Here is a 14,601-nt window from a genome sequence, read left to right as displayed (position 1 = left end):
GAGCTGATTTTAGCTTGCTAGCAAGCTGTCTCCTCTCAATTACATCCTAAGAAACTAATAACATCTTCGATGATAATAATCTATTATGAAAAAAAAGATTTACCACTTGAAATTTTACTAGAATAACAGTTTTTTAGCATAAGGTGTACTAACAAAATCTTAAACACCCAAATTCCCTAGACTAGATACACCAATTATTCATAATATGCATTATGAATATCACTCTTTCATTTATATAGAAAAGTTATATTTGTTATGTCAGCTCAATTTTACACAAAAACAAAGCAAAAAAAAAAGTTGTCATTACTATGCATAAAAATGTTAGTACTTTTTATTATAAAATTCAATGAGTGAACTTTTCACTGGAAAGATAAAAAATTTTCAAGCATTTGATTGATAAAAGGAGATAATTTCAATACCACAAAGTCCACAACTAGCTAGTTTATCACAATCATGCGTCATTTATTTGTAAATTAACCAAAAACAACCATACAAATATCAATTCTGTATTGATAATGCTAGCCCTGACTGTCATTAGCAAAACCAAAAGAAAAAAAAAAAAAAACTAACGTTGGTAATATCTGTTACATTCAAAAATGGTAATTAACTATTCAATGACTGACTGTACTGGTCAACAAATAAGTCATACAATTGGGTAGAAAAAAGGGGTTAATTAGCAAAACCAAAAGAAAAAAAAAGGTAACAAAAGCTTTAGTCCGTTGGTACTTGGTAATATTTATTGCATTCAAAAAGGGAGGTGATCTGTACACCACCAGTTTTTGACGATACACCACAAAATATGCATTATTGGGTTGTACAGTACAATACTGTAAAACACAGTTGGTGGTGTATTTCCAAAAATTAATGATGTATAGATCGCTTTCCATTTAAAAATGGTAATTAACTATTCGATTACTGACTGTACTGGTCAACAAATAAGTCATATAATTGGGTAGAAAAAAGGGGTTAATTTGTAGTTATGCCATATTTCAAGGTTTTATATGATAGATAGTTAACCTACTCATCATTTCCGCCGTCTTGCAGCAATTTCCCGGCGATTGTCCGTCGTGTGGTCCGTGATTAGGGCAAATTCAGGTATAATACTAGAGCTAATTGTATACTGTCTCTCTGCGAAACCCTAATAAATTAATTAGAGTTCAATTAGGTTTTATCTTCCTTTGACTTTTGATGCTTCCAATTCTGGTGTAATATATCTCTATCTCAACAACATCATATATATATGTATATATATATTGCGGCTTCTTATAATAAACAGACTTTTATGAATTGTGTCACAAAATATGTTTTCTTTGTGTGTGGGGGAGCAGAGAAAGTTGTAAAAATGATATATTCCAAGTTTCCTGATTTTAGGATTTTTACTAAAATTTGCTTTGTAGGATAGAAGACTAGCGGGCGGACGGCATTAATCATGGAATCAGCTGCCTATCTTTGTTTACCCTTGTACTTTAATCACAGGTATCATTTTCTTGATAAAATGTTTATTAACATATATATGGGTATGTTAATAACACACACTTGTGGTTCAATGCATTTTGCTAACATCTACCCGATTTGTTATGAAATCTTCTGTAAGTTGCAGAAGAGGATCGACGAAAATCACAAACCCGATTCAGTGTCAACCTCTCCATAGTCTTCGATTGAGTAAAAGAGTTGAGAGTGGTCATAGTTTTGGATGTTTTACCAAATCCAGGCTTGTCTCTGCAAGCTCAAACATTAACGACGGTCATCCATCATCTGTTTACGTATCTGAAGACATTGACACAAACAATGCACCAAATCCTAATCCACAAGTGCAGTTGTTCACCAAATGGGCCCCTCCTATGTACCTATGGCGTGGGCTATCGGTTTTTGTTCTAGCCGGACAGGTGATCATGAGGACATTTAGAGGGAAAATCCACTGGAAAAACACTCTCCAACAGCTAGATAGAGTGGGTCCCAAGTCTGTTGGTGTCTGTCTTTTAACATCTGCCTTTGTTGGCATGGCCTTCACCATCCAGTTTGTTAGGGAGTTCACCAGGTTAGGGCTAAACAGAGCCGTTGGTGGGGTCCTGGCTCTAGCTTTTGCACGGGAATTGAGCCCTGTAGTTACTTCCATAGTGGTTGCAGGACGTATTGGTAGTGCATTTGCTGCAGAATTGGGAACAATGCAAGTGTCGGAGCAAACTGACACACTGCGAGTATTAGGCTCTGATCCGGTTGACTATCTGGTAACTCCACGGGTAATTGCTTCTTGTGTGGCTCTACCTTTCTTGACGTTAATATGTTTTACAGTGGGGATGGCATCGAGTGCTCTTCTGGCAGATGGAGTTTATGGGATTAGTATAAATATTATATTGGATTCTGCTCAGAGAGCTCTTAGACCGTGGGATATAATTAGCGCAATGCTTAAGTCTCAAGTGTTTGGGGGGATTATATCAGTTGTGAGCTGCGCATGGGGGGTTACCACCATGGGAGGTGCTAAAGGTGTTGGAGAATCAACTACTTCTGCTGTCGTTATATCTCTTGTCGGTATCTTTATAGCTGATTTTGTACTTTCCTATTGTTTTTTCCAAGGAGCTGGTGATTCACTTAAAAACTTGTAGTTTGTTGAAATGAAATGATTATTAGCCTTTCTTTATACACTCTGTGTATATGTTTGGATCACTTGTTTAGTCAATCTTTTGCTGCTGCTGCATTCTTCTCTCGAGTTTGAGCTAGTATTTTCTTTCATCACATCAACTGTATGTAACAAGGTTCAATCTGCTTTTACAACGCAGTAGATATGACCAAATACGAAGTTTATTATGATTGTTTCTGTTTTATGCTCCAGAATACATCTTAGGGGACTATTCTCTGTTTTAGTAAATTACTTGTGACTTGGCTAACCATTTGTGTCACGAATCAATTTGGTTGGCGTCAATACTTAGTTATTTTTATTCATCTATGTTGGTGTCCGTAATTCATTTCCTCAAGAAATCTTGGGTTATTTATAGAGCACATGAATCCACTTGGCAAATAATTAAGATAAGGTTCTGTATGTAGTTACAAACTTACAATTGACTGGCCCTTTGTTTTTTTGTGTAACCAAGGTATCCGACTCATTTTGTGACCCGACTAATCACAGGGCGTCCACCAGCTTTTTGGGTAGTTGGGGGTCGTTGGCCATAAGAGGGGATATATATTTTGTTCCTAGGATTCGAACTTGGCACCTTCGGGTATTTTCACCCATCCCTTAGAGAACAAGTCCTTTATCTCTAGGCCACCACCAACTCGTCTCTTGGCGGTGATCATTAAGTTATCAAGTCCATAGTGTGCATAAAGAAATATAAACTACGCATTATATAATTCATGTTTGACTGAATTGAACTTCATTTGAGTTATTTTTCTCATTGATCCTAATCTTTTCCACAACTGTTTGGATGAGAAGAGCCGAAGAAGCATGATGGATATGGGATTACAGTTGGCCCACTAAAAATAGTTACAGACTACAGCTAAATTAATAATGCAGTGATATTAGTAATACTTTTTTTAATACATTTACCACACTATTGTATTAATAACTTATATAGTCTGCCGTGTACGTTGTGCATTATGGTAGATTTATCAAAAAGAGTGGTACGGATAACATCTCTCAAATTAATAAAGTACCCTACATCCTGGTTATTGGATAAAGCTGTCATCAATTTCTTTGATACATATGATTTGTAAACTTTCTTAATTTCATTTGATGATTTTTATGGTTGAAACTGACGATATACAACGCATACAACATCATAAAAACAAAGGATATAACCTAATGTGTTTTCTATTATCTGTAGTTAGCCTCTTAATATATCATATTAAAGGCTACCCTGTCTCCAAGTTCAAAGTACGTCCTCTGACCAGAAAGTGAAATGTACATTGCAGTAGAAAAAGCTCTACATTTTGTAGATGCATCAAAGATCAATACAACGGAGTTTCTACTGAATGAGGTACCCATCGACAAAAGTGAAATCAAGCTCTATACAGGTATCGGTCACACCAAGAGATGGAGACATAAAAACAAGAAAATGTATAGGTTTGAGTTACGGGGGTGAGCAAAATAATTTAATTTTAATTGTCTTTTGTGGTTACCAACAAATTAAATAAGTATAACTAAGACGTACAACAAAATAAACATCTATAGGTTCATAAAGAAAGTCAGCAAACAACGGTTCATGCGTAACGGGTGATATATCTACAACATCTTTCAGCCATCTACAACAAAAATACATATTTTACTGCGTAGTGTACAACTGTATAAAACACACATTGTTGTAGATAACCAAAAATTTGTTGTAAATATATCACTCCCCTTCATGTAGGTATGGCGTTCCACCTTGACTCTCATATCGTGAATAAACTCACTACCCATTTTGATATAAATGCCTGACCTTTTTGACCCTTCGTCTAATAGGTCTTTTGGTGAAAATCGATCTCTAATTAATATTATGGTTAGTAAATGTAATTCGTGGCACATTTGTTTAGACTTATATGACTACTATACCATGAAGAATCTGAAATTATTATGATATAAGTATCGGTTTAGGTTGCAATTGTGTTCACCCTAATCTTATACATCACAACTACTCCCTTTCCCCAAAATAATTAATGGCGGCATCCGCGTCCAAGTTATTCGTATTGGAGACGTTGTTCAGTGTATTGGCTTGTGTGATGGGAACCGCTCTTACTTGTGGATTTGCCATGGATAACTTCGCATCTTGCTTCGACCCCCGTGCTAGGTATATATATAGATTTCTACATCAGTGTTAATTAACCATACAAAAACAATACTTTATATTATTTATTGTGTTTGTGTTTTCTACTTTTTGTTTAATCTCGATCAATATAGGTAAATGAATATCAAAAATTACCAATTTATATAGGTAACGTATCTTCAAGATTTTCTAATATCAACAAGATCGAGATGCTTAATTATGTTGACTACCTACTGATTGTCTACGTAATAAACAAGTATTCTATGTTAATACTGGAATAAAATTTAAAAATGTGTTACCTGTATTTTTTGAAGTTAGGTTAGCTTCATTGAAAAAAAAATTAGAAAGTATATATCCAATCATATATATATAGCTTCATTAATTAAGAAGCGTTTGTTGCAGATGGATGCAAGTGGGATTGTTAGGCTTTCTCATAAATTTATCTCCTATAACGGTATGTAAGTTCACTCCATATATTTTGGCTTTATTTCGTCAAATTGAGTAATGGTTTGATAAAATGGAAGGAAAATGAATATTTGATGTTCAATTATCGGTAGAAATAAAACAATAGTTTGATATAATATATCCTATAATGATTTGGGGTTGTACTGAAATATATATATATCTTTGTAGGTCTGGTATTTCTACAAGGAATCAAAATGGATCATGAGAGTTATGTTTATGTATATTTTATTTTTTTTTGGAAGGTAAACCAACTTTTACTTATTTACTTATTAGTCTATATTTATAATATTTTTTAAAAATTCAAACCGTTTTCTTTTTATAGAAACAACTACAAATAATGAAAATAATGAGACATTAGAAATGACCCAATTGCCTTTAACTCTTTTAAGGGATTTGCTAACTAGTGTCCCAGTGCACTAATAAACAAACATTTAATGAACTAATTATTTTTTTATTAATCAAAAATTATATTTAATGTGTATTAATTCAACCTAACAATTTCTATTTTTAAATGAATAGTTAATACATATTTTCATATTTTAGGAAAGTTGAACTTCATTAAATGCTTCTTAACTAGTGCACTAGGGGCACTAGTTAGCAAACCCCCTCTTTTAATACGAACTTATAAAATATTTTTCAATTCGTCTTTAACAAATTAATTTACACCATAAACATTTACATCACTAATTTACTCCCTAAAGCCTTTGCTTTTATCTAAAATATCTTCATTACCACATGTACATTATTTACATTTACATCAAAATACATCACTTGACACCGCCGTCACCTCCAATATACGCCAAAGATGATAAAAAATTTAAGGTGTAAATTAGTTTATTAATGACTATTGAGTAAATTTTAATCAAATTTTCCGTAAAAGGTATAATGAAAATTTTAATTGTCCTTTATTTTTAACTATTACTAAAGATGAAGGGGTTTTAGAAATCTTATATAAAAATATAGATAATGACATCTGATTAACAATATTATAATGACTTACCATTAATTTTATAATAAATTTATAAAAATAAATTGGTGACCCATTGGTAAGGTATAAGACTTTGAAAAAATCCACCAGGGTTCGAATCTCACTTCCTACATTTGTATGAGTGGTCGAATGGATTATTAAGGGGGTTTTCGAGAGTTCTGAGTTTCATCCCAGACATCCGTGGTTCGAGCTTGCATACTTCCCAATTTAATGTTACTGTGTTATTTCAAATGCTAACTATTAACTATTAAATACTAACTCGCTGTTAAAAAAAATAATAATGAAAAATAACAAGTATAAAACAGTAAATGAAATCAAAAATAAAAGGTGATAGTTTATTCATTAATACAAATAACAACAATGATGTAACATGTTATCATGATTTATATATATATATATATATATATATACACGTAGGTAACATGATCTAGATACCCATTGCTAAAGATATACATGTTTAGTTTCTCCTCAAACATGTCTTACAAATATGTTTTAATTACAAAGACAATTAACAATCCAACTATATATAAATTATGATTTCGTTGTAATATATTTGGTACGTAAAATTTCAAAGACAAATATGTTTGACTAATATATTTGGTATGTAAAAGTTAGTTGTAATTGAGATTATTTATATCACTAAACAAGAGATATATTTGCTTCGATTTTTAAAATAAAATTCAATATATGTGTTTATTTATTTGTTGATTTAGGTTATGTTCTTCAAGGTTGAATTGAAACAATTAATTTGAATTTAATTATATTAAACAGTTCTATTTTTTTTTGAGTTAATTGCAAGATTGGTCCATGTGGTTTGTACATTTTAGTAATGGGGTCCTTTTTCAAGTATCGTTGCAATGAGGATCCCTAATTTTGAAATGTTTTTGCAAGATTGGTCCCTTTTTAACAAAATCATTAGCGGATGATATTAGGTCTACACGTTGCAATAACATGTATGGACAATATCGTCTTTTCACACAACATTGAAGGGACCTTTATTGTTAATAAACTCGAAAAGGACCCCATTGCTAAATTGTGTAAACCACAGGGATTATTCTTGCAATTAACTCTTGATAATATATATCATTATTTATATTTATTTATTTTTCTTTATAGATACTAAAAGACTATTGATTTAACCATTTATTAACCAAGTAAAAAAACTTCATTAACCGCTAAGATTGTAGAACATAGAGAAATAAAATAAATAATATAAACTAATAATAAATGTAAAAAAAATCTTATTGATTTAGATTTTTTATTATAGTCCATCACTAAATTATTTTTTAGTTTTTTTTTATTAAAGAATTAGTTTTTCTAAATTCTTAATTAGTTATTAATACTTTTTTGTTTTTCATAATTATTAATAATTTTGTACTAAAAATATATTTTCACGTACTATAAAATATAAAGTATATTACTCGATATATTTAAAATATATCAGAAAATCTTTTAGCATTTATATTAAAATAAATTTTCACGTATATGTATTAATTAATATTTATAAATTAACCAAGTGCAAAAACGTTTAATAGTTACATAGAGACTAAAATACCATATATGACATTTATATTATTTAGACAAAATTGCATTTAATTAATATCTAATTCTTAACGTGGAATATATTTTATTCTTAACCTTAAATTATAATAAAAATTTATTTATCAATTAGTTTTCAATATTTTATTTTATTTAAAAAATATCTCAATGTGTTAATTGCAAGATTGGTCCCTGTGGTTTTTTCTATTTTAACAATAAGGTCCCTTTTTCGAGTTTACTAGCAATGAAGGTTCCATATGTGTTGTATGGCAAGACAATATTGCCCATGCACGTGATGACCACGTGAAGACTTGACGACACCGTTAAAGGTTCTGTTAAAAAAAGACCAATCTTGTAAAAAAAAAATTTAAAATAGGAACCCTTATTGCTAAAGTGTGTAAACCACATGGACCAATCTTGCAATTAGCTATTTTTTAAAAAGTTTTTCAACTATCTTCTATTTTGTCTTTAATCCGTGGCTATATTTATTTATTTTTATTTAATTTATTGTCATGATGATAAGTTTGTTTCAGTATTTTAGCTTTTTAACTTGGTTAAAAAAAATCAGAAACATTATTGCCATATATTTGGTGAGCCACATTGTATTATTGTTATTATTATTATAGTTATATATTATCATATTAATATTAATATTCAAGTTATAATCTAATCAAATTAATTAATAAGTCAACATTTTGATGACGAAGTAATTCATTGGTTTACTAGATTTTCTCTAAATTATCAAATACATGGTGCGTTTAAATTAATTTTAATGGTTACTATTAGATCAAATAATAATAATAATAATAATAATAATAATAATAATAATAATAATAATAATAACTAATTTGTTAAGCTTTATGAAATTAATATGAACATCCATTTAAGTTTATCTTTTTAATAACTACGTTTTATATAAAATTATTACTATTTACATATATATACATTGTCGTTGATATTGTTATCTCATACTTCAAGTTTAATAGATACTTTTTTTTTATTTATATGACAATATAATCCAAGTCGTTTATTTATAAAATTTTAATTATTTCTATTTTAGTTCTTCTTCTTCTTATTATTATTATTATTGTTACTCTCACATATAAATTTGTTATAGCATAATATTTTGCTTAACTAATCATGCTTTAACATATTTGACATATATTAATAAAAATCATAATCTTATTATCTGCATCAGTGGTAATCTGATAGTTTTATAATATCAAAATCTATGAATAATACTGTAACCATCAATATATTTTTTATTTATGTTCTCGGTAAAGTCGTACAACGATTGAGTTTAATTTAGTATAATACAAAATGGAAAACGAAATAAGAAAATAACAAAACATTATTAGGAATAAATAAAATATGATATGAAAATGATTATAAAACTGCATAGTATTATTCATTAATTTTGCTTGTTTTGGTTATGGATTTCCTGTTTTCTTTTGAAGATTAATTATTATAATCCTACTACAGCTCCACCCACCTTTGATAATTATGAAAAATGAGTTGCGTATTAAAAAATTACAAGTAGAGATGTGATATTAAATACCTATGTTTAGATATAGAATTTCTTTACATATTAATTTTAAATATTTAAATGTATAATATTTTATGATTGCCTCCTCATGTGTTGTAATGAATTAAAAATAAAGATACCAGAGTTAAACTTAAATATCTAATAACCATATATTTACAAATGGACAATAAAGCCCATTGATCAACTCAATTAAAATATCTAAATCAGGTACAAAACTACTCAATATGATCAACCATAAATTCTTACAATACTTCAAATTTAAGGCCAAGTCAATTCCCAATATCTCGTATTTTAAACATTAAACAACAGAGTAATTAAACCATGAAATTGGTAGCTAGATAGCACAATTACTAGATGTCGTTGGTACAAAATTATTCGGGGTTATTAATGATATTACATTTATATATATTGAAGTTCATTTCTTTTTACAGTTTCACTATGTGTGGATATATTCTTCAACAGTTTTTCAAGCTATCACCAGAACAAACTTTGAAAGATCCATTATTTTTTGTGTTGGCGAGACCTCAAAACAGGTATATATGCTCTGTGTCATTGCTCATTTATATACATAAAATTAAAAAAAATACATTGGGCCGGTATATTTTCATTAACTGTTGATGAGGATATACCGACCCAATAGTTATATGCGCTTGTAATTTGAAATATTATTTATTAATATATAATATATTTGGCTTGATTTAATAGGGATGATGCCATGGGAGCGAGCAACAGGCGGGGAGGATTTTCTGTTGTAACAGCAAGCATAATATATGTTTCATTGGGTTGCTTGATGCTTATATTTCCAGTTTTCGCATGGATCACTGATGGATCTCCATTCCGCGCACAAGTCTTCTCCCCGTATGTATTTACTTTCTTTCTATTCTATAGTATATATATATATATATATATATATAGGGGGACAATCAAATAAGAACAGTTTTAAAATAAAAACGGTGAGAACACCTTAAAAACATCATTTTGATGCACTAAAAGTCTATAAAACTGACTTAGTGCATAACTAATTATCATTATTTAAGTGTTTAACAACACATTGATTCATCAAAATCGAAAAAATCACGTTTTTTGTTGGATGCATCATTTTGATGCATGTGATTATGCATCCAAGATAGATGCACAAAACAAAAAACATGATTATTTCGATTTTGACGGATGAATGTGTTCTTAAACACTTAAATAAAGATAATTAGTTCTGTACTATGTTACTTTTATGGACTTTTAATGCATCAAAATGATGTTTTTAAGGTGTTCTCACCGTTCTTATTTTAAGAGTGTTCTCACCGGAGTGTTACCCTATATATATATATATATATATATATGGGGGATGGGAATATAAGGCTATCGGGTATCTAAGCTTAGGTGTGAAACACGCACATATTGTTTTTTTAATCCATAAAAATCATGGGGGCCCATGCATTTATTCATTAAAGAAGAAATAATAAAATATTAGTATGTGAGGGGTTCCACACCTAAGCTTAGGTGCCGGACAGCCTTATATTCCCTTTTCCATATATATATATATATATATATACATATAGGGGGAAGTGAGTATGGGGTTGTCCCCCATCTAAGCTTAGATGGGGAACCCCTCACAATTTAGTTTTTTAATCCATAAATATCATGGGGGCCCCATCATTTGTTTAAAATACAAATATTATTAAAATATTTGTGTGTGAGGGGTTCCCCATCTAAGCTTAGATGAGAGACAACCCCATACTCACTTTTTCCATATATATATATATATGGGGGAAGTAAGTATGAGGTTGTCCTCATTTAAGCTTAGATGGGGAACACCGCACATTTTATTTTATTAATCATAAAAATCTTGGGGACCCATGGTTTTATTTAAATTACAAACGAATATTAAAATATTTGAATATGAGGGGTTCCCCATCTAAGCTTAGATGGGGAACAACCCCATATTCATTTTTCCCTATACATATATATATATATATATATATATAGGGGTGAGATATTTTGTGACCACCTCTTATTTTAGGACCAACTAGGACCATTGATTTTTGTACACCATCATCATCTACTACGATATACAAGACTTTTTTGTAAAAACACTAAGATTTTCCGGCGACGGACCCACCAGAAAATCATGTGTAAGTTAACTTACACATGTGTAAGTCACTTACACATGTGTAACTTACACATGATTTTTCTGTGGGGCGCCCATCGCTGGAAATTCTTAGTGTTTTTACAAAAAAGTCTTGTATATCGTAGTAGATGATGATGGTGGTGTGTAAGTTACGGAAATCAATGGTCCTTTTTTGGACTTTTTTTTATTGGGTCTCAAATTATCTTTCCTCTCTCTCTCTCTCTATATATATATATATATATATATGTTTGGAAGAAAACTTTTTTTTTTGTAAAGTTAGTTTCGATTCAGACGTGCTGTAGACAATTTTAACTAGCGATTTGTTAGACCTCCAACCATCTCCTCATGGAAAATAACTTGAGATGAAAAACTGAAGACTTGAACCCGATACCTAGGGAAAAACTCACCTCCGGAGTCCACATGGTGGATTTAGAAGATAGATCTGGCCAACCCACCTAAGTGGAGTTGGTTATTTTGGAAGAAAACTAAGTAAATATAATTACATGTTTGTGATTTTCTATGATCAATTTTTAATTACTTATAAGTGTATGTAGTTCTGATATATATATATATATATATATATCTATATATGGGAAAAGGGAATATAAGGTTGTTCGACACCTAAGCTTAGGTGTGGAACCCCTCACATACTAATATTTTATTATTTCTTGTTTAATGAATAAATACATGGGCCCCCATGATTTTTATGGATTAAAAAAACAATATGTAAGTGTTCCACACCTAAGCTTAGATACCCAACAGCCTTATATTCCCATCCCCCTATATATATATATATATATATATATGGTAAGGTTCATTTGAGAACCATTCACATATGAACATCGTTAATATTACGTATAACTAGTTCTGTTCATATGTGCATGAATATGTTCATATAGACATTTACATATAAACATCAAATTATAATATAAAGGTTCTCATGCTTCTTCCAATTTAAATCGTTCTCACATAAATTTTTTCCTATATATAGCTTAACCTGATCGAATTAAGTTTGACATGACTAGACTTTAATTCACATCCGTGCAGGTGTATGGTTACATTGTTAATAGACCTTTGTATCCAAGCTGTTGTTTACTCGGTATGTTCATTTCCACTTATGTATGAAACAAACAAGATAAACATTTTGATAAATTCATCACATTGTAGAAGATTTAAAACATATTGTAAAAGTATCCAATGCGTTAGTTTAATAGATCAACTCAAATAAATGGTATTAATATCATCTTCCATCTCGCCATCTTAAAAGAGTGTGAGATTTTTATAACATATACTTAGCACAATTTTTAAAAATCATACCACAATTTACAAAGCTTTAGAAAGGACTATATATAAGGCAGAAATATATGCTTGAGTACGTGTGGTAATTATGAACATATTCGTCGCAATAAACATTTTCATCGCAGGATTCAAAGCCTCTAGTTTGACTACGGAAGTGAAAAAGTAATTTTTTTTTGGTTTAGCGGGTTTTTTTGCGACAAAATGGGTTTCGTCGAAAAAACTGGATTTCTTGTAGTGTCTATCAAAGGTAACTAATAGTGTCTATATAACCTCCAATCTTAAAACTATATTTAAATAGGTACGTTGTTACAAAGTATTTCTAGGTCAATGGGGTTCCGGTCAAAATGAGTTGTTAAAAAAACTAATTCACTCAATCAATTATTAAAAAAACTAATTCACAAGTTATATAGTTTATGCGACTTCCAACGTACATATCAATTAGCATTAGGTTTACACTGAATAATAACAAATTAACCCAAAAAGTATATTAGATGAACATACAACAACTAAATATAATATGATGCCTCGTGGCAGTGCCGCTTTAAAGTATTTTGGGGCCTTAAACAAAATCAAATTTAAGGGCCCATTTCGTTAGTATATTATTTAAGTAAAAAAAAAAAAAGTAGTTTAACATAAAAATGTGTAGAGGTTGATACAAAAATCAATAAGAGTATTGTTGCAATGCAAATTTCTTAATAAAATCTAGCAAAAAGTCCAAAACTAAGTCTGTTATACGAAAAATGGAGGCCTTAAATTTTTGGAGGCCTCAAGCAATTGCTTAGTCCCTTATTACTATTAAGCCACCCATGTCCGGTGGCCTTTACAACGTACTCTTAAGAATTAAAGATACAATATATTGTGCGCTTCTTTAATTGTCTTTAATTTCTTCGTAACGTACAACGTACAATGTGTGTATGCTTTATCTTATTTCAGGTGTGGATAGGATATAAGGAATCCAGTTGGATCAATGCTTTCTTTTGGATACTTTGTATCGTTTGTTTTGGGAGGTACGTACGTACGTAGTCATTAATAAAAACTATTTGATTAATAAAATATATACATATATCCATGATCTCTTTTATTTTCACGTAAATGCAGCATTGGATTGTGCGGTTACATAGTGCGGGAGTTGTACTACCTCACACCTGGGCAACCTGTTTACTTTATATTTTTCAACACAAGTAACAGGCAAGTCCTATATACTCGTATATATGATTTTTAATAAATAATTGTCAGGTTTTATGGAGTAGTGTGTTTTAAATGTGTTGTTGTTGTTGTTGTGTTGATTTGCATTGTAGAGATGTGATGCTAAGTGATCCCTTGTTGTTAAAGAATCATCATCATCGTCATGATGACACTATATAATGTATGATCGATGAGTAGCTAGGCCTGTCGGGACTACAACAATTAAAGCAACGATAGTTTGTTATGCTTTCCTTGCTTCTTCTTCGTTTAAAAATAAATAAATAAATAGTACTCGTAACAATGTAATAGTAGCAGTAGTTGACTGACGAGCTTGGTCAACTATGGAAGCTGTTGTGTCATGAAACTTTTTAATATTTTTTAACTAAATTATGAATGCACTTTTAACATCGGTGGATTTGATCCGTTTGAACATATGAGTAACTTGACTAACATTCTTTTATTTAATGATATGATCGAATTCATTTTGTGATTAATTGACTAGATAATGTGTTTGACGGGTCGATTGACTGACTTATTGTGTGACTCGATACATGGTGAATACTTAATTTAACTAGTTAAGCGTATGGGTCAACCCATAGGTCAACCACAAACCCATGACCCATCCCTATCCCTTCCTAACTCTTACTCCCATCCACTCATTCATTCATTGTCCTATCTCTCTCGCTTAAATCTTGCAAGACACATAAACACATACACA

The 14,601-nt window shown here is 30.5% G+C and overlaps 2 protein-coding genes across 5 annotated transcripts; both read left to right on the top strand.

The window, feature by feature from the left end:
- The first annotated feature begins 989 nt into the window (after positions 1-989).
- Positions 990-2,638, top strand: LOC122587461 (protein TRIGALACTOSYLDIACYLGLYCEROL 1, chloroplastic). 4 transcript variants are annotated; one of them, XM_043759642.1, is made up of 3 exons: positions 990-1,095; positions 1,398-1,476; positions 1,601-2,638. In XM_043759642.1, exons 2-3 carry the CDS (start codon positions 1,430-1,432, stop codon positions 2,601-2,603), a joined length of 1,050 nt encoding a protein of 349 aa, XP_043615577.1. In that variant the 5' UTR covers positions 990-1,095; positions 1,398-1,429; the 3' UTR covers positions 2,604-2,638. The 4 variants fall into 4 exon arrangements, with proteins under 4 accessions (XP_043615577.1, XP_043615575.1, XP_043615578.1 ...); XM_043759640.1 differs by having other exon boundaries at positions 1,595-2,638; XM_043759643.1 differs by having other exon boundaries at positions 991-1,095; positions 1,403-1,476.
- A 1,964-nt stretch (positions 2,639-4,602) lies between these two features.
- Positions 4,603-14,290, top strand: LOC122586326. The gene is made up of 9 exons (XM_043758325.1): positions 4,603-4,760; positions 5,139-5,190; positions 5,370-5,443; positions 9,706-9,807; positions 9,980-10,132; positions 12,447-12,498; positions 13,632-13,705; positions 13,797-13,886; positions 13,997-14,290. The coding sequence occupies exons 1-9, from the start codon at positions 4,630-4,632 to the stop codon at positions 14,061-14,063; spliced, it is 795 nt and encodes a 264-aa protein (XP_043614260.1). The 5' UTR covers positions 4,603-4,629; the 3' UTR covers positions 14,064-14,290.
- Positions 14,291-14,601: the final 311 nt, after the last annotated feature.

Source organism: Erigeron canadensis, chromosome 2, assembly GCF_010389155.1.
Source record: "Erigeron canadensis isolate Cc75 chromosome 2, C_canadensis_v1, whole genome shotgun sequence".
Taxonomy (NCBI): Eukaryota; Viridiplantae; Streptophyta; class Magnoliopsida; order Asterales; family Asteraceae; genus Erigeron; species Erigeron canadensis.
This window is presented reverse-complemented; position numbering and strand designations above follow the sequence as displayed.

What these genes read in the sequence shown, in the direction of transcription:
- LOC122586326 (XM_043758325.1), top strand. Translation starts at nt 4,630, where the DNA reads ATGGCGGCATCCGCGTCCAAGTTATTCGTATTGGAGACGTTGTTCAGT. An exon ending in ATTTTATTTTTTTTTGGAAG is followed by an intron (nt 5,444 to 9,705) that starts GTAAACCAACTT and finishes TTCTTTTTACAG; the next exon opens with TTTCACTATGTGTGGATATA. An exon ending in TTTTTCAACACAAGTAACAG is followed by an intron (nt 13,887 to 13,996) that starts GCAAGTCCTATA and finishes TTTGCATTGTAG; the next exon opens with AGATGTGATGCTAAGTGATC.
- LOC122587461 (XM_043759640.1), top strand. Translation starts at nt 1,430, where the DNA reads ATGGAATCAGCTGCCTATCTTTGTTTACCCTTGTACTTTAATCACAG. An exon ending in CCCTTGTACTTTAATCACAG is followed by an intron (nt 1,477 to 1,594) that starts GTATCATTTTCT and finishes ATCTTCTGTAAG; the next exon opens with TTGCAGAAGAGGATCGACGA.